Source organism: Rhinopithecus roxellana, chromosome 12, assembly GCF_007565055.1.
Source record: "Rhinopithecus roxellana isolate Shanxi Qingling chromosome 12, ASM756505v1, whole genome shotgun sequence".
In the NCBI taxonomy this organism is placed as follows: Eukaryota; Metazoa; Chordata; class Mammalia; order Primates; family Cercopithecidae; genus Rhinopithecus; species Rhinopithecus roxellana.
This window is the reverse complement of record NC_044560.1, coordinates 23,568,619-23,592,212: the sequence shown is the minus strand read 5'-3', so window position 1 is coordinate 23,592,212 and position 23,594 is coordinate 23,568,619. Positions and strand designations below refer to the sequence as shown.

Genomic DNA, 23,594 nt, shown 5'->3' with positions numbered 1-23,594 from the left:
TGAGAAGGTATTTGTCAAACAAATGAATGTGTTCCTAAGCTAGACACCGATTCCCAGAGAAACTCTGATCTTGGGTTTTAAAAAAGCATTCATGCTGGCCGGGCGCGGTGGCTCAAGCCTGTAATCCCAGCACTTTGGGAGGCCGAGACGGGCGGATCACGAGGTCAGGAGATCGAGACCATCCTGGCTAACACGGTGAAACCCCGTCTCTACTAAAAATACAAAAACTAGCCGGGCGAAGTGGCGGGCGCCTGTAGTCCCAGCTACTCGGGAGGCTGAGCCAGGAGAATGGCGTAAACCCGGGAGGCGGAGCTTGCAGTGAGCTGAGATCGGGACACTGCACTCCAGCCTGGGCGACAGAGCGAGACTCCGTCTCAAAAAAAAAAAAAAAAAAAAAAAAAAAAAAAAAAAAAAAAAAAAAAAAAAAAAAAAAAGCATTCATGCTGGCCGGGCGCAGTGGCTCACGCCTGTAATCCCAGCACTTTGGGAGGCTGAGGCGGGTGAATTACAAGGTCAGGAGATCAAGAGCATCCTGGCTAACATGGTGAAACCCCGTCTCTACTAAAGAAAAAATATAAAAAATTAGCTGGGCGTGGTGGCGGGTGCCTGTAGTCCCAGCTACTCGGGAGGCTGAGGCAGGAGAATGGCGTGAACCCGGGAGGCAGAGCTTACAGTGAGCCGAGATCGCGCCCCTGCACTCCAGCCTGGGCGACAGAGGGAGACTCTGTGTCAAAAAAAAAAAAAAGCATTCATGCTAAAATGTAAATTATAGCCTTAAGATATTTCAGATAAGGCCAGAGATACTGGCCTGCTCTGCTCATCAGAGACGGCAGAGGTAGAACAGAACTGATTGGCTGAGGTAGTCGCTGGTGGTCAGTTGAGGGTCTGGACAGAATAGAGCTGTGCTGTGCCGTCATCTTCAAGAGCTAGCCCAGGGTCCGGACCGACAAGCCTGTGAGTTTTCACCTAGTCTGCAGCAGGTGAGATGCTGTTTGCAAAGTGGTTTTGTGGTGGCTGCAGACGCAAGGCCGTGGTGGACCCCCCAGAGCTGGCCTTAGCCTTGCATGGCTCTGCGTTGAGGCTGTGGTTACAGTTGGGTGCCCAGCAGCTCCAGAGATGGCCATGAGACCTTTTCCAGGGGTTCCTGAGTTCTGTTTGTGCAGCCTCTGTGGTTTGCCAAAAAGCATTCTCTATCAAAATGAATTTTTTTTTTTCTTGAGACAGTTTTTGCCCAGGCTAGAGTGCAGTGGTGTGGTCTCAGCTCACTGCAAGCTCTGCTTCCCGGGTTTAAGTGATTCTCCTGCCTCAGCCACCCCCGGTAGCTGGGATTACAGGCACCTGCCACCATGTCTGGCTAATTTTTTGTAGTTTTAGCAGATGGGTTTCACCATGTTCAAGTGATTCTCCTGCCTCAACCTCCTGAGTAGCTGGGACTACAGACACATGCCACCACACCTGGCTAGTTCTTATGTATTCTTAGTAAAGACAGAGTTTAGCTGTGTGAACCAGAATGGTCTCCATCTCCTGACTTTGTGATCTGTCCGCTTTGGCCTCCCAAAGTGCTGAGATTACAGGCATGAGCCACAGTGCCCGGCCAAACTTTTTATATTTTTCTTAGAGATGGGGTTTTGCCATGTTGGCCAGGCTGGTCTCAAATTCCTGGCCTCAAGTGATCCACCTGCCTTGGTCTCCCATAGTGCTGGGATTACAGGAGTGAGCCACCACGCCTGGCCTCAAGTGAATTTATTTTTTTGAGACAGGGTCTTGCTCTGTCTTTGATGCTGGAGTTCAGTGGCACCATCATGGCTCCCTGTAGCCTCATGTCCCTGAGCTCAAACAGTCCTCCCACCTCAGCCTCCTGAGTAGCTGGGACTGCAGGCATGAGCCACCAGGCCTGGCCTGATTTTTTTTTTTTTTTTTGAGATGGAGTCTAGCTCTATTGCCCAGGCTAGAGTGCAGTGGCGTGATCTTGGCTCACTGCAAGCTCCGCCTCCCGGGTTCCCGCCATTCTCTTGCCTCAGCCTCCCCAGTAGCTGGGATTACAGGCGCCCGCCACTGCGCCCGGCTAATTTTTTTTATATTTTTAGTAGAGATGGGGTTTCACCCTGTTAGCCAGGATGGTCTCGATCTCCTGACCTCGTGATCCACCCGTCTTGGCCTCCCAAAGTGCTGGGATTACAGGCGTGAGCCACCGCGTCCGGCCCTGATTTTTTCATGTTTAGTAGAAAGGTTTCACCATGTTGCCCAGGCTGGTCTTGGACTCCTGAGCTCGAGCAGTCTGCCTGCCTTGGCCTCCCAGAATGCTGGGGTTACACGTATGAGCCACTGTGCCCAGCCCAAATGTATTTCTTGATAGGCTGATGTGGAAGCAGTAGCGGGCAAGCTTGTGACGTAGGGTGGTGAGTGGATCCCAGTGCATTCAGGGGTCCCAGAGCATAGCGCTTTGCACAGCCGTGGTCGGTTCACCTGCCTTTCTCACCCCATCTTGCATTCGGAGCTGCTGTCCACACCTGTGGCACGCTTGGGTGTTCTTGTCACCCACATGCACGATACTCCCTCCAGACGGGCATGCCACAGCCGCTGCCTGGCCCCTGCAGCACTGGTTCTTCCTTTCTTGGCCGAGGTGCCGCTGCCGAGGCTGTTGGCATCTGGGTCAGCGCCCTGGGCAGTCACTGTGCTGAGCTGCAGCTCTGTCCTCCCTGGAGCGAGGCTCCCGGGAGCTCCACCAGCACCGCCAAGGCTGTCTCATCCCTGCCACGCACCAGGACCGCAGAGACCGGAGCCTCCTGTGTTGGTGCTTTGTGTTCTGCCGTGGAAACGGATTGACCCAGCTCTACCCTGACCTTTGATACCTCTGCCCTCCCCTCTGAGGTGGGGAATCTTCTGTGTCTGTGGCAGGGGCACGGCTGTCGGGTTCTGCATGTTCCTGTGTGTCCCATCCCCCCGTGGGTGTGTCTGTCGGGGCAGCAGCACTTGGCGTGCTCTGGGAGGAGTCATACGTGCAGGGAAGATGGTGTGGCCTTTCCGGGGAAGGACCACGGCTTCCATGGAGCCAGGAACACCTTCAAGAGACTTGATGTCAAGGAAGCCTCTGCTCCCATCCACGGTTTGCCAAGGAGAGGCCAAGGGCGGTGGTTGGGGGTGCGTGGGGCTGGCGCCGGCAGCAGCTGACCCAAGATGGTGCTGGGCTAGCCATGGCTCTTGTTCTGATGGCCCAGTGCCTGTGGCCAGCATGCTGCACCCGACGTGGCTTTTCTTCAGGCCGTGGTGGGACAGTGTGTGGTCCCTGGTGCCAGCCACACCGGCATGGCAGTGCCTGTGGGTGCCCTTTCACGTCCCCCATGACTCCGAGAGGGGCCTGGGCCTCATAGCAGGGCAGTGTGGCCCCGGCCTCTCTGGGCTCTCCTGTGGGATGGGTAGCTGGGGACGGCTGCGCTCATTCTAACTCCCCAGGATGCTCTGGTCCCACTAAGGCCCCTAAGGAGTGAAAGGAGAAAATGTTGGTAAAGAAAAGCAGTACCGAGCTCTGTTTGGGGCGTTTCCTGGTGTGTCCTGGCACCTTGGGACCTGGGTGGTTTATCCCAAGAGCAGCCACGTCATATGGGTGTGGGTGGGCGGCGAGGGCTCATGGGGACCCCTGAGTGGTCCCGATCTGCCTCGTGCTCAGCTTCGCTTTTTGCTGATGGTGAATCTCAGACCCGCTCCTCTCCCTGGGGCTGCACCTTCTCCTCATTTCTCTTCAGAGGCCCTGGGCGCTGATCCGTGGTCTCCGTGGCCACCTCACGTCCCCCAGACCTGCTGAGTTCTCACCACTGACATAGCCTGGTGGTCCCCAGGAGGATCGCTGCTGGGGACAGTTCGTAGTGACCACTGGTCTCTGGATGGGGTCTTTACCCTCCCGGCAACAGTCCATAGTGACCACTGGTCTCTGGATGGGGTCTTTACCCTCCCGGCGACAGTCCGTAGTGACCACTGGCCTCTGGATGGGGTCTTTACCCTCCCGGCGACAGTCCATAGTGACCACTGGTCTCTGGATGGGGTCTTTATCCTCCGTTTTTCAGTAGACAGTTCAGCTGCATTGTTAGGAGAATGTCGCGCTGCCAGCGTCCTTCAGACGGGGCCTGCCCCAGTGCATCCGACAGAGACGGAGTCTCGCTGTGTCCCCAGGCTGGAGTGCAGTGGCATGGTCTCGGCTCACTGCCAGCGCCGCCTCCCAGGTTCACACCATTCTTCCACGTCAGCCTCCTGAGCAGCTGGGACTACAGGCGCCTGCCACCACGCTGGCTAATTTTTTTTTTGGTATGTTTAGTAGAGACAGGGTTTCACCATGTTAGCCAGGATGGTCTCAATCTCCTGATCTCACGATCCACTGGCCTCGGCCTCCCGCAGCGCTGGGATTACAGGCATGAGCCACCGTGCCCAGCCACACCTGGCTAATTTTTTGTATTTTTAGTACAAAAATACAAAACGGGTTTCAACATGTTAGCCAGGATGGTCTTGATCTCCTGACCTCATGAGCCACTGTGTCCAGCCGACAACTTTTTTTTTTTCAAAAGGTTGTCTTCCGAAGCTGAATTTCCGAAGCTGAATTTCCTGGTAAAACAACTACTGTATTACTATTTTTTAATAATAACTAAATAGCTGGAACGTCCTGGGGTAGAGATAAGAAATCCCTTATGTTCTTTCTGCTAAGGGGGCACAGAGAGGCCGAGCCGGAGACCCTTCTCGGCTGACAGCAGTGCTGAGGGTGAGACTGCAGTTACAGATCCAGGGTTTCTGTCCAGAGTGAAGCTGCAGACCCCACGGGGCCATAGTGCAAAGATCGGCTTTCTTCCAACTAGAGTGTTTCGGGTTTAGTCTGGTTTTGTGTTGGAGAATAATTCACAATTTAAGAACTTTTTCTTGAAAACTTTAAAAAGTAATTTTTGTTGTTGTTGTTGTTGAGACGGAGTCTCACTCTGTCGCCCAGGCTTGAGTGCAGTGGTGCGATCTTGGCTCACTGCAAACTCCGCCTCCCAGGTTCACGCCATCCTCCTGCCTTGGCGTCCCGAGTAGCTGGGATTACAGGCGCCCGCCACCACACCTGGCTAATTTTTTGTATTAGTAGAGACGGGGTTTCACCGTGTTAGCCAGGATGGTCTCAATCTCCTGACAAGTTTCACTCGTCACCCAGGCTGGAGTGCAGTGGCGCAATCTCGACTCACTGCAGCCTCCACCTCCTGGGTTCAAATAATTCTCCTGCTTCAGCCTCCCAAGTAGCTAGGATTACAGGCATTAACTACCATTTCTGGCTAAGTTTTGTATTTTTAGTAGAGATGGAGTTTCGCCATATTGACCAGGCTGTTCTCAAACTCCTGACCTCAAGTGATCCACCTGCCTCGGCCTCCCAAAGCGCTGGGATTCCAGGAGTGAGCCTCCGCGCCCAACCAGTCCACCATTTTTGTTACCTCCGAGTCTGCTAAGCCTCAGTCTGATGAGACAGTGTGTGGTGATGCCGTCTGTGGGGCTTCCTCCTCAGGGTGACTGAAAGAGTTGCGGCAGGAGACACTGTCCTGAGGGCCATGGAGAGCGGTCACTTGCAGGCAGATGGCCCTGCCCTGGAGCTCGGGCTCTGAGCTGGGGGCTCAGGAGGAAGCACCCTCTGGGCGTGGGGAACAGCTCAGGCACCAAGACCCTGGTAGAAGGTGCTGTCAGTCACACCAGATCATTTTTCAGGAGGCCCCAAAATCGAAGGGGGTCCCAGGCAGGTTCCTGCTCCCTGACGTTTCACCTCAGTGCCAGCACCTCCCGGTCCCTGAGGAGGAGGCCGCACAGGGGCCGTCACAGAAACTGCAGAGTCTCACTTCCGTAAGTACCAGTTTGTGGGGAGTGGTTTCCTTTGAGAAAATGGGACAGCCTAGTTCTCTGGTTTTCCCAGGGCCTCTTGAAGTGACCTCAGCTCCCTGTGCAGGTGCCGTTGAGGGAGCAGAGGGCTTTGCAGAGCCATCCGTGGCCCCGCGTCCATGCGGCCAGCATGAGGTGGCCTGTCCTGGGGCAGCCGGCACCCTCCAGAGCATCTGCTGCTGCCCACTCGTGGCAGTGTGCCAGGTCGGAGCACTGGTCAGCTTCATACTCGGTTTCCAGGGGAGTTGCTGATACATTAGTGGAAGATGTGGGGGTGCCTGCTTGGGGATCCCCTGAGTTGGAAGGTTCCTGATGAGTTTAGGGGCTGACTTTCCTGTGCTGTGTTGCTTTATGGACAGGATCTGAGTCACTGGGCTGCCCACACCGGACCGTTCTTGGGAAAGGTGGTGGGTGGCCTGGAGTGGCCCTGCCTGTGTGGGGTGAGCACAGGCCTCGGGCCCTGCCACCCTCCCTCAGGCCCTCAGGGTGATGTGATGATGGGCAAAATGTTCAGGATGTCCCTGGACATGGGTGCTGTGTCTCACGTGGGTTTGGGGCAGAGATAGGTTGGGCCGTTGGTGTCCACAAATTGCGACCCTGGTCAAGAAAGGCTGGCGGGTAGGATGGGAGCTCAGGAAGCAGTGCCCAGCTCAGCAGCTGCCAGGCTCCCCCTCCCTGACCAGCGGGGATGGGCTCAGCAGCGGTCAGGCTCCCCTCCCTGACCAGCAGGAATGGGCTCCGGGAAACCTGAGTGTGCAGGTCGCATTTGGTGCAGCTGGCGCACACACGTAGATAGATTTGATTGCAAGTGAAATTGACTTTGTAGTTCTCAATTCATTTTTTGCTGGTTTTAGCACAACCAAAGCAGCTTGGGGGCTGTGATTTGGGGAGAAACTGCCCAGCGCATCTGCTCAGGGCCTCACCCTGCTGCTCTTCCCTTTGTGGCCTCTGGGGTCCCCCCTGTGCCTGGCAGGCTGGAGAGCTGTAGGCCACACACTCAGTGTCTTTCCTGTGGGGCTTATTTTTCTAGTTTTCATTACTGTGTTTTCATTCCTACAAATGGTGCTATTTATACGTCCTGCAGCCCCGGGAGACGTGTGTGGCTTCTCCATGGCAGGGACTGCAGTCTTGTTTCTGCCCGCAGGGAGCACGTGTCTGTCCAGATCCAGTGTGTGCTTCAGGCTTTGCCTGGGGTGTGGACATTTAACCCACGTGGAAGGTCCCCGTGCAGCTGGCCTGGGGAAGCAGCCAGGCCTGCTCTGCCCTGTAGGGGTTGGTGAGGGTTCAGGCAACCTAGGGGCGCTGGCAGGACGGGAGCTGTCTTGGTGATGGGTGTGTCCACAGCAGAAATGTGGGCCACACACAGCCCAGCGTAAGAGGAGTTCCTAGACCATGAGATGCCCCAAGGGTCTGTGCACCCGGCCCAGCAGGGAGGGGAGGGTGTGTGGTGGGTGATGGTTCAGTGGAGGGTTGGTGGGCACAACCTTCCTGCTGATGAACCACCAGGCCTTCTGGCCAGCACCAGTCCGTGGTGCAGCATCCTGCCCTGCCCTCACCATCCCTGGCTCCGGCAGGCTTGTTCTCCCTGGTGTGGTGCTTTGCTAAACCTCCGCCCTCCCTCCATCTTCCACAACAGAACACTGCTGAGGCTCTGCTAGGTGGGATCACTGCCTTGTCCCGACTCCCTGGGCCCGGGACCATCCTTGGCAGGCACTTGAGGGGTGCCAGCAGCCCGGGGCCCGGAGCTCAAAGTCCTGTGGGGTCTGGGGAGAGGCAAGGGCCCAGGCACTGATTCTCTGAGTCTGGCAAAGGGCCTGTGGTGTCCACTGGTGTCTGGGAATTGATGGAGGGTCAAAAGCATTAGACTTAACCAAGAAAGTCATGGTTAGGGTTCAACTCATGTCAGCTGAAAATTGCCTGAATTAAAACTGAACAAACGTGCCTCAACTCAAAAGAAAAGAGCAGATATTCAGAATAACACACTGCGAGGAACCCTGAAGAGTGGCCCTTCTGAGGCACCAGCTGCCCCCCCGGGCTGGCGTGGAGGATGGCGGGAGTTGTCTGCAGGTTGGGTGCCATGTGGGCTTGTCTTGGATGCCGTGATTTATATATATATATATATATATATATATTTTTTTTTTTTTTTTTTTTTTTTTTTTTTTGAGACACTCTTGCTCTCTGAGGCTGGAGTGTAGTGATGTGATCTTGGCTCCTGGCAGTCGCCACCTCCTGGGTTCAAGGTTCAAGTGATTCTCGTGCCTCAGCCTCCGGAGTAGCTGGAATCACAGGTGTCCACCACCACGCCCAGCTAACTTTTGTATTTTTAGTAGAGAAGACAGGGTTTCTCCATCTTTTTTTTTTGAGACAGAGTCTTGCTTTTGTCACCCAGGCTGTAGTATAATGGTGTGATCTCGACTCACCGAAACCTCCACCTCCCGGGTCCAAGCTGTTCTGCTCAGCCTCCTGAGTAGCTGGGACTACAGGCGCCCGCCACCACACTCGGCTAATTTTTTTTGTATTTTTAGTACAGACGGGATTTCACCATGTTCGCCAGGATGGTCTCGATCTCCTGACCTTGTGATCCGCCCGCCTTGGCCTCCCAAAGTGCTGGGATTACAGGCGTGAGCCACCGCGCCCGGCCATAATTTTTGTACTTTTGGTAGAGTTGGGTTTTTGCCATATTGGCCAGGCTGGTCTCGAACTCCTGACCTCAGATAAGCCGTCTGCCTCTGCCTCCCAAAGTGCTGGGATTGTAAGTGTGAGCCATCGTGCCTGGCTGCAGCCTTTTCTTGTTTCTTGTTTGTTTTTTTTTTTTTTTTTTTTTTTTTTTTTTTTTTGATAGGTTCTCTGTTGTTTTTTTTACGCTAGAGTGCAGTGGCATGATGTCTGCTCACTGTAGCCTCAACCTCTTAGGCTCAAGCGATCCTCCCACCTCAGCCTCCCTATTAGCTGGCATTACAGGCTTATGGCCCACACTGGCTAAATTTTTATTTTGATTTTTTATTTATTTATTTTTCCAAGAGTCTTGCTCTGTCACCCAGGCTGGAGCGCAGTGGCACGATCTCTACTCACTGCAATCTCTGCCTCCCGGGTTCAAGTCATTCTCCTGCCTCAGCCCCTCGAATAGCTGGGATTACAGGTGCGCACCATCATGCCCAGCTAGTTTTTGTATTTTTAGTAGAAATGGGATTTCCCCATGGTGGCCAGGCTGGTAATTTTTTATTTTTTGTAGAGGCAGGATTTCTCTGTTGCTCTGTGTGGACAGGAAGCTTAGTTTGTTTCTCTGATGGTTAGTCCCCCGCAGAATTTTAACACCATTCGGTATTGAGGACACTTTCTGTTGTGTGAGACAATATTCCAGATCTCTCTGGGTCCTTCCTGGATTCAAGGGATCCTCCTGCCTTGGCCTCCCGAGTAGCTGGGACCACAGGTGTGTGTCACAGCCCAAGGTCTCTAGCACAAGCCTTGTTCTGCCATCCCCAGACTCAGGAGACGGTGCAGCCACACGCCGGGGGAGGGTTCCAGACGTCACTGTGGGGCGGGAGTGACGCCACTGGGGCAGGGAGGGCCAGGACGTTGCTCATGCTGGCTGGCGGCCGCTTGGCATTGGCCACGCACACTCTACCCACGGGAATCTCACTCAAGGGTCTGATGGGCCAGCTTCTGTTTCCGCCACCGTCCAGAAGGCCTCCGGGGTGAGTGGGAGGCTGCAGCCCTGGCTGGGTGGACGGAGCCGCCCCTGTGGTGCGTGGCCGCTTGTCCTTTCTCACTGCGGTCCACATGGAAGCCAGGGCAGAGGAGGGGCCTGCCCACTGCACCCCCCGCCCCCAGCAACCCCCCCACCGTGGCTGCCACATCTCGCTTCCGGACAATTTTCTTGGCCCATTCCTGAGAGTTTCTTTTCTTTTCTTTTTTTTTTTTTTGAGATGGAGTCTCGCTCTGTCGCCCAGGCTGGAGTGCGGTGGCGCCATCTCCACTCACTGCAACCTCCACCTCCCGGGCTCACGCCATTCTCCTGCCTCAGCCTCCCGAGTAGCTGGGACCACAGGCGCCCGCCACCGCGCCCGGCTAGTTTTTTTTGTATTTTTAGTAGAGACGGGGTTTCACCGTGTTAGCCAGGATGGTCTCGATCTCCTGACCTCGTGATCCGCCCGTCTCGGCCTCCCAAAGTGCTGGGATTATCTTTCTTTTTTTTTTTTTTGAGACAGATCTTGCTCCTGTCGCCCAGGCCGGAGTGCAGGGGTGCGATTCTCCTGCCTTGGCCTCCAGAGTAGCTGGGACTAAGACGCCTGCCACCATGCCCGGCTAATTTTTTATTTTTGGTAGAGACGGGGTTTCACCATATTGGCCAGGCTGGTCTTGAACTCCTGACCTTGTGATCCGCCTGCCTTGGCCTCCCAAAGTGCTGTGATTACAGGCGTGAGCCACTGCGCCCAGCTGGGAGTTTATTTCTTAGATGTATGTTAACTTCAGCTGAGGCTCCTGTGTGCCTGTTTCATGGCCTTTGGGTGTCGGCCATCCTCTACTGAACATGGTCCCTGAAGCTGCAGGGACTGTGCAGGGCCAGGTGTTCAGGCCAAGTGTCCAGCGGGGGCGGCTGATTCTAGGCACAGCAGGTCCTCTTCGCCTGCCCTGCCCTGGACCCTCTCTTGGCCCACTTTTCTGGATAAATTTCATGGCCATTTGGGGCCCTAGTGTGGGTCAGGCTCTCAGCCTGGTGCTGCCTTCTGCCCGGGCTGAGTCTTTCGTTTCTTCCTTTGTGGGTTCAATGTTGAACGCTTTGCGTCAGTGGGACTTCTGCTGCAGGGCCTGGGTGGTGCAGATGTCGTCAGGAAGATGGGACAGGTTCCCGTTCTGATGGCGCCTCTCTCCCCTTCCTCCCGCCCGGCAGTACTTAGGCTCTTCCTTCAGAAAGGATTTCCCCATGACTTGAAGAGCAGGCTCTCACATGCAGGCCCTAAACCTGCTCAGCCTCCCCATGGCCCTGGGAGGAGCCTGTCTATTGGAAGGCCCCACCTCGCCAGCCAGCGGCTCCTGGCCTCCCGCCTTGCTCCAAGACTTTGCCTCATGGGCACTCACTGGCCCCGTGGGTTTGCTGCTGGAGTTCAGGGGGGACCTCGCGTCCCTGTGAGCTCATGGTTCTTGCTCTTGTTGCCGAGGCTGGAGTATAGTGTCGCGATCTCAGCTCACTGCAAGTTCTGCCTCCCAGGTTCAAGCTTCTCCTGCCTCAGCCTCTTGAATAGCTGGGATTACAGGTGCGTGCCACCACGCCCGGCTAATTTTGTACTTTTAGTAGAGACGGGGTTTTACCATATTGGCCAGGCTGGTCTCGAACTCCTGACCTCAGGTGATTCACCCGCCTCGGCCTCCCAAAGTGCTGGGATCACAGGCGTGAGCCTCCGCGCCCGGCCTTTTTTGTTGTTTTCCACAGGGAGTCTCACTCTCTCGCCCAGGCTGGAGTGCAGTGGCGTGATCTCAGCCCACTGCAACCTCCACTGCTCAGGTTCAAGCAATTCTCATGCCTCAGCCTCCCAAGTAACTGTAGCTCAGATTACAGGTGTGCGCAACGCCACCGGCCTAATTTTTGTGTTTTTAGTAAAGATGGGGTTTCACCATATTGGCCAGGTTGGTCTCGAACTCCTGACCTCAGGTGATCCATCTACCTTGGCCTCTCAACGTGCTGGGATTACAGGCTTGAGCCACTGCGCCCGGCCTCGAGCTTTTCTTTCCGCAGACTTTGATTCTCAGCGGCTAAAGGACTAAGTTCCCCAGAGATGGACCTGGGTGTCGTAACTGCTTCCAGGGGCCTCAGGGACACAGGTGGGACCCCGATGTGCAGGAAGAGACACACATCAGGGCTGGGTGGGTGACTCCCACGCTGTGGGACCCCGATGTGCACGTCGGGGGGTGGGTGACTTCCACACTGCTGACAGTGACAGGAACCAAGGATGCAGCTCAGGGTCAGATGCCTTTTCAAGTTAAACCTTAGATCAACCACTTCAGTGTATTACAGAAACTGTTTTTGCTACCCAGGAAGGTAGTTGAGTTCACTCAGAATTCCTGAGTCAGCCAGGCTGTTTCTCTGAAAGTGGTTGCTTGTCCCCGACCATCTGGAATGGCTCAAATGCGCTCCCACAGACCACGGAGCTCATCTTTGGGGACCCAGTCTCTCTTTTTGGGGCAGTGAGCCCCCTTCCTTGGGAACCCCTGAGGCCAGGCATGGCCACTGTGAATGGTGGGAGGGTGCTCCACCCTGAGGACCCCAGAGGCTCCTGCGGCCCCTTCCTGGGACTGCTGGGGCCTGTGTGTGTCAGCGTTCGCCCAAGGCCCCCTTTCAGCTGGGCTGGATCCCAAGTGCCTTCAGGCCTCATCCTGCCTCCACCGTCCCGCAGGCAGCGAGGCTTGTAGCATCTCCCGCCTCGACTGTCTTGCCCTGTTGGTCTTTGTGTCAGTGTTTTCCAGCCCGATTACTGCTGAAGCTTCATTTCTTTTTCTTTTTGAGACAGAGTCTTGCTCTGTTACCCAGGCTGGAGTGCAGTGTCACAATCTTGGCTCACTGCAACCTCCGCCTCCTGAGTAGCTGGGATGACAGGCATGTGTGTCTGTCTAATCTTTGTATTTTTAGTAGAGGCGGGGTGTCTCCATGTTGGCCAGGCTGGTCTCGAACTCCTTGACCTCAGGTGATCCGCCCACCTCGGCCTCCCAAAGGGCTGGGATCACAAGTGTGAGCCACCGCGCCCAGACTGAAGCTTCCTTTCTTTGGGTTTTCCAGTGTTCTTGACTGTCGTAGCTGAGCTAGACCTGGGACTTGGTTTCTGGGTTTGCTCTGTGTCTACTGAAAGGCTGAGGTTTCGGAGTCAGCACTGCTTGGGGAGCAGAGGGCGGAAGGAGGATCCGACTGCGGACACACCGTGACTGAGGCCAAGGGCAGCTTGGGCCGCGCCAGCGGCAAGGGAAGAGGTCTGGGTAGAAGGCTTCAGATGCTGGGGGGAGGGGTGGGGGTGTCCTGCAGGCCTTGGGTCTTTTAGCAGAGTTGGGGCTCAGCGAGGAGCAAGTGCCTGCCATCGCCCGCTTTGTTTTGTTTTCTGTGGGACCTGCTGGGACCCTGGCTCACCAGGGCATGGCTCACCCCCTACAGCTGTCCAGGCCTGCGTCCCGGCTGCCCCTGCTGTGGAGCAGGGAAGGGGGCTTGGCGTCCAGGACACAGGCACTTCTTTTTTTTTTTTTTTTTTTTGAGACGGAGTCTTGCTCTGCCGCCCAGGCTGGAGTGCAGTGGCCGGATCTCAGCTCACTGCAAGCTCCGCCTCCCGGGTTTACGCCATTCTCCTGTCTCAGCCTCCCGAGTAGCTGGGACTACAGGCGCCCGCCTCGTCGCCCGGCTATTTTTTTGTATTTTTAAGTAGAGACAGGGTTTCACCGTATTAGCCAGGATGGTCTCGATCTCCTGACCTCGCGATCCGCCCATCTCGGCCTCCCAAAGTGCTGGGATTACAGGCTTGAGCCACCGCGCCCGGCCAGACACAGGCACTTCTAGGCTTCATACACAGATGCCTTTTCTCTGACGTTCCTTAACTCCCATGTGTAGCTATACACAGAATGGGATTTTACATATGCTGGACAGAAATAAGAGAATCAAGCCCCGACCAGAAAGGTTCCAGAACTGCAAAGACCTGTTTGATCTGATCCTCACTTGCGAAGAGAGAGTGTATGACCAGGTGGTGGAAGGTGAGGAGGTGGCTGTGCTGGGCTGGGCTCCAGCAGCTCTCACAGGGTCTGGAGATGCCTGCGGGGCCCCACCCTGACCAGCACAGCCCATCTAGAGTGGCGGGGGCAGGGGCCAGACCTGTGTGCAAAACACCCTGGAAGGCAGGCAGGGGCGCTGGCCACTGAACCACCCGTGTGCTGGCTGCGGCCTTTCGTGGGCTTGTGGGGCCTGTTTTTTGTTAGGTGTTTTTTTTTTTTTTTGAGACAGAGTCTTGCTCTGTTACCCAGGCTGGAGTGCAGTGGCGCAATCTCAGGTCACTGCAAGCTCCGCTTCCCGGGTTCAGGTGATTTTCCTGCCTCAGCCTCCCGAATAGCTGGGACTACAGGTGTGAGCCAACACGCCCAGCTAATGTTTGTATTTTTAGTAGAGACAGGGTTTCACCAGGTTGGCCAGGATGGTCTTGAACTCCTGACCTCAAGTGATCCACCCGTCTTGACATCCCAAAGTGCTGGGATCACAGGCGAGAGCCACTGCACGGGGTCCATTTTTCACGTGGATCGACTCTTGAGCTGGCGTGGAGCAGGGAGGGCTGCAATGCCAGCTGCGCTTCACTCCAGGACTGGCTGGTGGGTGGGGAGTCCCAGACCAGCTTTTGCTGAGTTGGAGATTTGCTGAGGTTTCCTCGAACCATCAGCTGCCTTCGGTTTGAGGCTCAGTCTTTGTGCTCCCCAATCTGCAGAGCCCAGAAACCACCGGGGCTGGGCTGGGCTGGGAGAGGGGCCGGCAGAGCCAGTGACTCAGCCGCATTGACTGCCTGTTACCTGGAGCCTCTGACGTCTGTATCACCTTGTCCCAATCAGATCTGAATTCCAGAGAACAGGAGACCTGCCAGCCCGTGCATGTGGTCAATGTGGACATCCAGGACAACCACGAGGAGGCCACCCTGGGGGCATTTCTCATCTGTGAGCTCTGCCAGTGTGTGAGTACCCGGCGGGCGCCCTGCAGAGCCGAGGCTGTGACAGGGACATGGCCGAGGCCATGACAGAGGGGCGTGGCCGAGGCCTGAGGCTGGCCCTGCTGCTTGGGGTGGGGTCTCTGCTCAGCTCGCCTGTGTCAGGGGTGCCCGCTGGTAGTTTAGAGAAAGTCACTCCCCAGCTTTGGCACAGGAGCCCCCCCGCCCCTGCCCTCTGCTCAGCGGAGAGGTGCTGCGCAGTGACCTGCCCAACACAGGCTTAGTCCGCCTCCCAGGACACAGGCTCCAGGGAACGCCTGGTACTTTGCCTCTTCCCCTTGGTGGACACAGCCCTGCTTCAGCGAGCAGAGCACGGAGCTCTCCTGGATGTGGTGCGGTCAGAGGTGTGCCCCACGTGAGCCTGGAGGCTGCCAAGGGCGCTGTGTCCGCCATCCACCCCTGGACTTGGCCTTCTGCACACCTGCCTTCCCCCGTGGGCCCTGCGTGTCCCCCTTGCACAGCAGGGCCAGAGGCACCCCAAGGCTTCTGTCGCCACCCTGCTGTGGCACGGAGGTGCTGGGCTGAGATGAAAGGACCTGCCTGAGGAGAGCCCCACGCACCGTCCCGCCTCTGCCTCTGTGATCTGTGATTTGATAACTGAAAGAAAAACAGGACAGCTTCACCGAGAGAAAACGGTGTTTGGAAAGCCAGGAGCCAGGCGGGCCGGCGCTGGGAGAAGCCGCCGTGTGGCTGCAGGGTCCTGCGCGCTGCCTGCCCACCCTGCATGCCTCCCGGTCCAGCGTGGATGCTGAAGTGCCGGGGATGGTCTTCACGATCGCCTGGCAGGAGAAAAGGCCATAGGGAAAATCTCGTCCCAGAAGTTGTTGCGTGATTTCTGCTTGGGTCACGTTGGCCAGAGCTGAGTCACAGGCCACTCCTTGCTTAGAGGCACTGGGTGCTGTCCCAGGTTGGGGACCAGGGTCAGTGGAGATGGCGAGTAACGAGCTGCCAGTGCCAGGGCAGGTGTGCTCAGGAGCCGGGCCTGCTCACTCCAGGGCAGCAGCCTTCAGCCAGGGACTCTGGTGGATGGAGGCCAGGATGCTGCCAGGACGCTCCAGTGACCAGGCTGCCCCCACCGCAGGGCATGGGTCAGGGTCCTCTCTGGGTCTCTGGGCACCGCACCTTTCCCTGCCCCCGTTTGCTCGTTGGCAGTGTGGAAGCACTGGCGGTGAGGGCGCGCTGGTGGTGAGGGCTGGTCAGCCCCGCTGTGTGCATGTGGGCCTGAGTCCTGGCCTCCAGGTCTCAGTGCTGGGCGCCTCTCAGAATCCAGCTCCACACTCCTCCCAGCTTCAGGTTCTGTGAGGGTCGGTGGGGAGGTGGGGGCTACCTCCTGCTCCACACCAGGTGAGGGCCTGGGGCTGTCCAGGAAGCTCTCCCCTTGCAGCCTCCAGCCATCCTTGGGAGGCAGCAGTGGTGGGGTGAGGGCCTGCCCGCCACCCTGGTTTTTGCTGGCTCAGGCCTGGCGTTTCCCTGGCGATCCAGGTGTTGAGGGGGAGTGGGCAAGGCCCTCACAACAGTGCTGTCCTTGCAGATCCAGCACACGGAAGACATGGAGAACGAGATTGACGAACTGCTGCAGGAGTTCGAGGAGAAGAGCGGCCGCACCTTTCTGCACACTGTCTGCTTCTACTGAGCCCAGCGCCCGCCTGGAGCTGCCTCTGGAGCTTCCTGTTCATACTTTTTCCTTCCTGACATTTGTTTTTACTTACAGGTGTTCTGCTGGTGACGGTAGCATTACCCAAATAAACTGTGCATATGAAATGGGAGAGGAGATGCCAGAAGGCCAGATTAAAGCAATCAAGTTTTTTCTTTCCCACTTTTACTTATGAGCGGGATATTGATTATAAAGTTTTTCTTCTTTAACCAGAACGGAAAGACGATGGTTTGTGTGCACTTCCCAATGTACCTGTGTCTCCATGTGCCCGCCTTCCCTCCCTCCTCCCCACCCGGCTGGACTGTACACAGCCCTGCTGCGGCGTGTTGGGAATGACCTGGAATTGTCAATAAACAGATGCTGCTGTCATTGTGCCTGGTCCTCAATTCCTGACCCGACCCTCACGCCTGAGGAGGTGGCAGAGGCCTAGCCCTGCCGCCTTCAGTGACCTCCGACCACTGCTTGGGAGGTGTAGCTTAAACCCCGTGTTGCTGATGGGGCCTGGGCCAACCCCTGCCCGTGCTGCTTGAAGCAGAAGCCGGCTGCTCCTTCCAGCACTGCTGCCTGTGGCAGAGCAGTGTCCCCTCCACGTGGAAACCGCCGGGGCCGGGATCAGCTGTCCCCCAAGGCCAGCTGCCGGGGAGGCTGCGCCAGGAGCATGGAGGCTGAGCCGGGAGGATGGAGGCTGCAGTGAGCCTGGATGGTGCCAGGTCCCAGGCTGGGTCCCAGGCATAGCTTCCTGCTGACTTACTGCTGGAAGGGAGAGGGTGGCCTCCTGGGTCTGAAACATGGTCTCACTGGTTGTGGATGAGAGTTTGGCCTCAGGACCCTGAGCCAGGAACAGAGAGAGCTGACTGGTGGCCACTGGGGCCTCTGAAGGGCAGGCGTCCCGACCCATGGAGCTGGGCTGACCCCCTCTTCCCTGCCCACAGCTCCTGCGCCGCCTCTCTCCATTGAGGATTCCAGGGGTCATCCCGTCCCTGCCCTGTGACCCCCATCTCTGGCCCCACGGCCGCGGGGTTGTCACGACCTTGCAGACCCCACCCTGGAGGCATGTGCTTTCCAAGCGGGCTGGTGCAGCCCCACAGCCGGAGACCTGGGATTCCAGGAGGGAGGGCGGAGCAGTGGGGCGGGGAGGGCCTCGGCGCCCCTCCAGGACCGGATCGTGTTGGGACTGGCGTCCAGGGTCACTGGACAGGCCACCGGGGCTGGGTCTGACCAGACTGGGGCGGGGCACGAAGCCGAGGTTCCCGGAGGGGGGTCCCGGCCGGCGTCCTGGGGGTGGCGGTCCCCTCCCGGCACCGGTGCTGGCACGGGGCGGCCTGCGGGCTGCGCGGTCCCTCCCGGGAGGCGGAGGAAGGCGGCGAGGAGGGAGGAGGGAGGAGGAGGCAGGGAGGGGGCCGGAGCCGAGCCGAGCCGAGCCGAGCCGAGCCGAGCGGAGCGCGGGGAGGACCCGAGGGCGGAGCGGAGCGCGGCGGGCAGGGCCGAGCGACCCCAGAGAGGCCCCGCGTCCCTCCTCGGTGCCCCCCCCGCGCCTCCTCCTCCCGGCCGGCGCCGGGGTTGCCGCGAGCGGCGGCGGAAGACCCAGGGAAGCGCTGACCTCTGCGGAGGCGGCGGGGGCTCAGCATCGGGCCGGGGCCGGGGGGGCGCCGGGGCCGGGGGGCGGCGCTCCGGCCCGGCCCGGCCCCGCCCGATGTCCATGAGCGCGAACACCATGATCTTCATGATTCTGGGGGCGTCGGTCGTGATGGTGAGCGGAGGGGCTTCCCGCGCGCGCCCCCTGCTCCCCGCCCGCGCGCGCCGCCTGCCCCCACCTCCTGCTCCTTGTTTACCGCCCGTGCGGCCTGCGCTCCCCTCCCCGGCCTGCGCTCCCCTCCCCGGCCTGCGCTCCCCTCCCCGGCCTGCGCTCCCCTCCCCGGCCTGCGCTCCCCTCCCCGGCCTGCGCTCCCCTCCCCGGCCTGCGCTCCCCTCCCCGGCCTGCCCTCCCCCGAGCCCGACCTGCGCTCCCCTCCCCGGCCTGCGCTCCCCTCCCCGGCCTGCGCTCCCCTCCCCGGCCTGCGCTCCCCTCCCCGGCCTACGCTCCCCCCACCCAGGCCTGCGCTTCCCCCTTCCCGGCCTGCGCTCCCCTCCCCGGCCTACGCTCCCCTCACCCCGGCCTGCGCTCTGGCTCCCCGCCTGCGCTGCCCCGACCCCGGCCTGCGCTGCCCCCACCTGCCCTGCGCTCCCCACCCCCAGCCCCCGTTCGTCCCGCCCGCTCCTTGGCGCTGACCGGTCATGGGCTCTTCCAGGCCATCGCGTGCTTGATGGACATGAACGCGCTGCTGGACCGATTCCACAACTACATCCTCCCGCACCTGCGGGGCGAGGACCGCGTCTGCCACTGCAACTGTGGCCGGTGAGTCCGCAACCGGCGCCGGCTCGACACGCGTGAGCGCACATGTGTGGCGGGGCCCACTCGGGGCGCGGGGGAGCCAGCCCCACGCAGGCCACGATCCGCCTTCCACCCTTGAGGGCTGCCAGGTGCGCAGGGGGAGGAGCTGTCTCAAGGAGGGGGTCTCCTGGGGGCGCATGGCTTTAGGACACCATCACCTAGAGGCCTCCAGGGTGATGGCGGAATGGGTCACGGGGCCTCCTGGTCCAGCCTGGAGGCCGGGAAGCCGCAGCCCAGTCTGATGTCCACAGTGGAGACCCAAGCCAGCCTCATCAGGGCTGGGGCAGGAAGCGCCTGCTGGCACAGGGCTGGGCCCTGCAGTGAGTCCCAGGGCAGGGGAATGCAGGTCAAGGTGGGAAGGGCCTGCCTTGAGGGATACTGGTCACAACCCCCTGGCTGGAGAGGAGCTGAGGGATGGGCTGGTGTCAGCGGGGAGGCGAAGCTTCCTCAAGGTCACTCAGATGGAGGGGAGCGCCCAGATCCCCCCACACCCACTGTGTGATCCCGTCTGTGCACGTGTAGTGATGGAATCTTCTTGGCCATGCATGTTTGTACGTCCATGTACGAAATAAACATCTTCTCATGAGACGCGCATGTGTGTGGCGTCTGTGCATATATACATGTGCGTACACACAGCGCCCGCGCACGCACGCATGCACTCCCATCCCTCAGGACACCCTCACGCAGTGGCCGCTGTTAACCCTGCTGGACAGATGAGGAAGTGGACGGAGGATTTAGAGGACAGGCTTTTCCAAGGTCACACAGCTAGTCAAGGACAAAGGGGCACCAACCCAGAACCCGTGTTCGTCATCTCTGCTGCCTCCTGCTCCGGGGGTCTCTGTGCATACGTGTGGGCGCAGGGCATGTGTGTTCAGGACAGCTGCATGTGTTGCTAAGCGTGTTACATGCCTATGGGTGCAGCAGGTGTGTTGATGAAGAACACGGGTGTTAGAGAAGGCAGAGATTAGGGTGTCTGTGACCCTCACATGTGCCGGGCACAGGGTGAGGGGTAAGAGCTTGTGGGGTGGCGACGTGCTACCGGAGAGCCCTGTGTCCCTGTCTGGACGGTCCGACTGCTGAGCAAAGGCCTGAGGTTGGCTCCATGGCCTCCTGGAGGCTGGGCCCAGAGCGGAGCTCCAGAGCATCAGAGAGGCGCGGCCTCCGTGCGCGTGGGCTGGGGCCGTGTGCATCCACCTGTGGCAGCACACTGAGGGATTGGCAGGGCAGGCAGAGGGCGCCTTAGAGTATTTGCACAAGGCGTGTAGGTGCAGCTCATGCAGCTCATGTCGTGTCCAGAGCACGCGTGGACTCAGGTGGAGTGCACGCTGAAGGCAGCTGGTGTGTGGGAAGCAGAGCCACAGCCTGCTGTAGACGGTACTGCTGTGTGTGTGTCTGTGTATCTATGCTCTGTTCACATCTCTACATACAGAATATGTACATTCAGTGTACAAAGTGCCCTTGTATATTGACAACATATATGTGTATGCAAAGTACATGTATGTCACAATATACAGTGCAGTGTGCTCAGGGACATGTCAAAATGTCTCCATGTGGGTGCAGCCAGTGTGTGTGCAGACAACCGTTTTGCACATGGAGTATCTGCGTATACACCATGTCCATGCACTGCCATGAGAGGCTCCCCGTGTGTACACGCTGGTGTGCAGAACGGGTGTGTGTACATGTGTAGGCCTTGTACGTGCCTATACGTAGACATTGACATGGAGAACGTGTATGGAAATCAATGCTCCAAAGTCTGTTGCCAGGCAGCGTCCAAATGAGACATCCGTCCATGCACGTGACGTGGCGCCCCGTGGAGAGGGTGGCTGCGTTTTGCAAAGCCAAGCGAACATGCACTCGCGTGTGACACACCGTGCACAGGGCGGGGGTGTGGAGCTCCTGGGGCCCATGTCCACAGTATCATGCCATGTCCTGTGCATGTGGCTGGTGTGTATACATGACGTACATTGGGCCTCAGGTGGACACATGCAGCATGTGTAGGTGCAGGCAGGACACACGTATGTACATGTCACAGACATACGTGTGCAGATAGGAAGGAGGAGGCCCAGGAAGGAGGGCCAGGTGCAGGGGGAGAAACTACAGGTACCCAGGCCAGCCATGGCGGGGGACACAGGCTGTGACCTCTGACTCCCAAAGTTACTGAGCCCCTGGGGTGGGTGAGGACTCAATCAGGAACAGCTTCCTCCCCTGCGGACTTCTGGCAGCTGCACATTCTAGGCAGTGGTCATCAGCTGCCCATTGAGGATGATGGCTGTGGACAGGCTCGTCACCAGGTGATTGGTGGCCACCAGGGATCAGCCACGGTCATGGTCACTCCTCACCGAGAGCCCTGCCACTGGGAGTGGCCACTTACCCGATATGCTGAGGGGCCTGACCTCCGGGAAGCCCAGAAGAGCAGGAAGGGCTTCAAGGAGAGCCTGGGGCAAGGGCCGCCTCCTCCCTGTGCCTGGGCTCAGACTCCAGGACCCCCAGATCTCACCGAGGGAAGGCACCTGCGTGGCCCCTGCTGGGCACAGGGTTGGCCTGGAGAGGGCTGCAAGGCCCTGGGTTGGACAGATAGGCCGGGCTTTCAGTGTGGGAAGTGCTTCTGGTTGGGGTGTGGAGCGTGGGGTGGTCTCTGGGTCTCAGCTGAAAACCAGGCCAAGGCACTGATACCTCACCGAGGGGAAGGTGGGGGAGAAGCAGGTTTGGGGAGAGAGGAGCTATTTTTAGGCACAAGTTTAAGGTGTCTGTGGATCCCACGTGGAGACACAGGCAGCTGGAGCTCAGCGGAGACGTGGGAGGCAGCCAGGAGTGTGGACCGCAAGGTGCCTCTGGGGCCCACGGCCTCCACTCCCAGGCCCTCATGTTGGCCTCGGGATCCCAGAGTCAGCTGTCTGGGATGCCAGTCCGATCAGCAGTCGGCCCACCTGGGATCATGGGGCCTGGCGACCTTCTTGGGACAGGGTGAGCTGCTGGAGCGCGCTCCTTGGGGAGCTTGTGTGGCCCCAGCAGCGAGAGGCCAGAAGCGGTTGTGGCCTGAGCTTGGGCAGTCCCCCAAGGGCCCAGGGAGAGGAGGCCAAGGGACACCGAGATGCCCAGGCATTGAGGACGAAAGGGCCCTGGAGCCTGGATGCCGTCCATCCTGGGAGGAGCAGGGCGGGTCTGTGCCAGGCAAGGGCAAGGGGGTGTTCCCCAGGAAGGGGAGAGGATGGGGTGCTGGGTAGAGCCCCCATGACCTCTGACAGCACCTCCCAGGGACAGAGGAGCAGAAGAAACACCAGGGGCAGTGGGCCTGGCAGGCGGGATGGCGGCCGTGGAGGAAAGGGCATGGCAGGCGGAGAAGGGTGCATGGGAGTGGCCGGTCCGGGGCCAGCAGGCCTCCGTGTCCGGTTCTGCTCCAAGTGGCCTCCGTGGCCCTGGGGCGGGCAGATGAGCTGTGACCCTGGCCGTGGGGACCACCATCCTGAGACCCCTCTGGGGGAGGCCTCTTCCACCCACAGCACCTTCCCGTGAGCTCCAGGACTCAGGGAGGAGGTGCTGAGTGAGGGCTGACACCCTCGCCAGCAGCCGGTCCCGCCATCTGCCTGGACTTCGCGCTCAGCCTCCACGGCCCATGGCCACTGACCTCCCACTCCCTCTGGCCTGTGACCTGGGCCTGGCTGAGTCCGGTGCCCCCTTCCCGACCCGCCCACCCAGGAGGCTGCTTCAGAGAACCCCCAGGGTGGCAGCCACACCCCAACCACGGGCTAGGCCCCCCAGGGGAAGGCCAGGCCAGGGGCGGCGGGAGAGATGCCAGCCCGCCCTGCCGCCCCCAGGCACCACATCCACTACGTGATCCCATACGACGGGGACCAGTCGGTGGTGGACGCCTCCGAGAACTACTTTGTGACGGACAATGTGACCAAGCAGGAGATCGACCTCATGCTGGGGCTGCTGCTGGGCTTCTGCATCAGCTGGTTCCTGGTGTGGATGGACGGCGTCCTGCACTGCGCCGTGCGCGCCTGGAGAGCCGGACGGCGCCACGGTGAGTGCCTCGTGCCCGCCGCCTGGGAATGCCACCGTCCTGGCCGGCCCCAGCTGCCTGACCGCCCCTGTCCCCCTGCAGATGGCTCGTGGACCTGGCTGCCCAAGCTGTGCAGCCTGCGGGAGCTAGGCCGGCGGCCGCACAGGCCCTTTGAGGAGGCCGCCGGGAACATGGTGCACGTGAAGCAGAAACTCTACCACAACGGCCACCCCAGCCCGCGGCACCTGTGAGCCGCACAGGGACTTGCCGGGGCCGCCCAGCCAACCGGCTGCTGTACAGATGTAAAAGGGACCTCGTGGACGCCCGGGCCGGTGGGACTGGACAGCAGCCCCGGGCCCAGGTTGTCTGGGGCTGTGGCCGGCCGGGAGAGTCCAGCGGAAGGTGCTGTCTCCTCTTCTTTTTATAAAGGGGGTTGGGGTGTGGGCTAGGGTGGGGGCTGGGATGGGAGAGGCCCTGCAGTTGGGGGGCAGGACCCTGGACTCCTGGCTGGGCAGGACACGAGGGCAGACTCAGCCTCAGCGGTGCTGGGGGGCCCAGAGGGTCCAGGGGGGCAGGTGGGGGCAGGGGTGGCAAGGCATGTGGCCTGGGCCAGCATCTGTTTGAAGCTGCTGTTTCCCGTGTGCTGCGTCCACCAACCTGTCTGGTCCCAGCCAGCTCGGGCAGAGGGGAGGGAAGCGAGGGGGGCGCCCGTCTGTACACAGCCGTAGGGTGGGGCGCAGGCGGCTGGTCCCAGGCAGCATTCAGGCCCCTGGCCCCGCAGTGGCGGGCACCTCATGTGAAGCCCACCCCTCTGTGGTCAGTAAATTCTCCAGAAAGCTCCAGTCTCTGCGTCTTCTGTCACCTTTGACCCCAGGAGAACGCTAGGGGGCCCCAGAAACCCCACCC

At 59.2% G+C, this 23,594-nt stretch overlaps 2 protein-coding genes across 2 annotated transcripts in view; both read left to right on the top strand.

Annotated features, from left to right (window-relative positions):
• SSU72 (SSU72 homolog, RNA polymerase II CTD phosphatase) overlaps positions 1 to 16,623 on the top strand; it is a 33,926-nt gene extending 17,303 nt beyond the window's left edge. Inside the window, exons 3-5 of the mRNA XM_010352550.2 lie at positions 13,469 to 13,608; positions 14,449 to 14,567; positions 16,132 to 16,623. Of these exons, the coding sequence (XP_010350852.1) occupies positions 13,469 to 13,608; positions 14,449 to 14,567; positions 16,132 to 16,233 (361 nt within the window). The 3' untranslated portion in view covers positions 16,234 to 16,623. The remainder of the gene's footprint in view (positions 1 to 13,468; positions 13,609 to 14,448; positions 14,568 to 16,131) is intronic.
• Positions 16,624 to 17,678: 1,055 nt separating this feature from the next.
• TMEM240 (transmembrane protein 240) lies at positions 17,679 to 23,530 on the top strand. The gene is made up of 4 exons (XM_030912646.1): positions 17,679 to 18,004; positions 18,543 to 18,649; positions 22,501 to 22,709; positions 22,791 to 23,530. The coding sequence occupies exons 1-4, from the start codon at positions 17,948 to 17,950 to the stop codon at positions 22,937 to 22,939; spliced, it is 522 nt and encodes a 173-aa protein (XP_030768506.1). The 5' UTR covers positions 17,679 to 17,947; the 3' UTR covers positions 22,940 to 23,530.
• Positions 23,531 to 23,594: the final 64 nt, after the last annotated feature.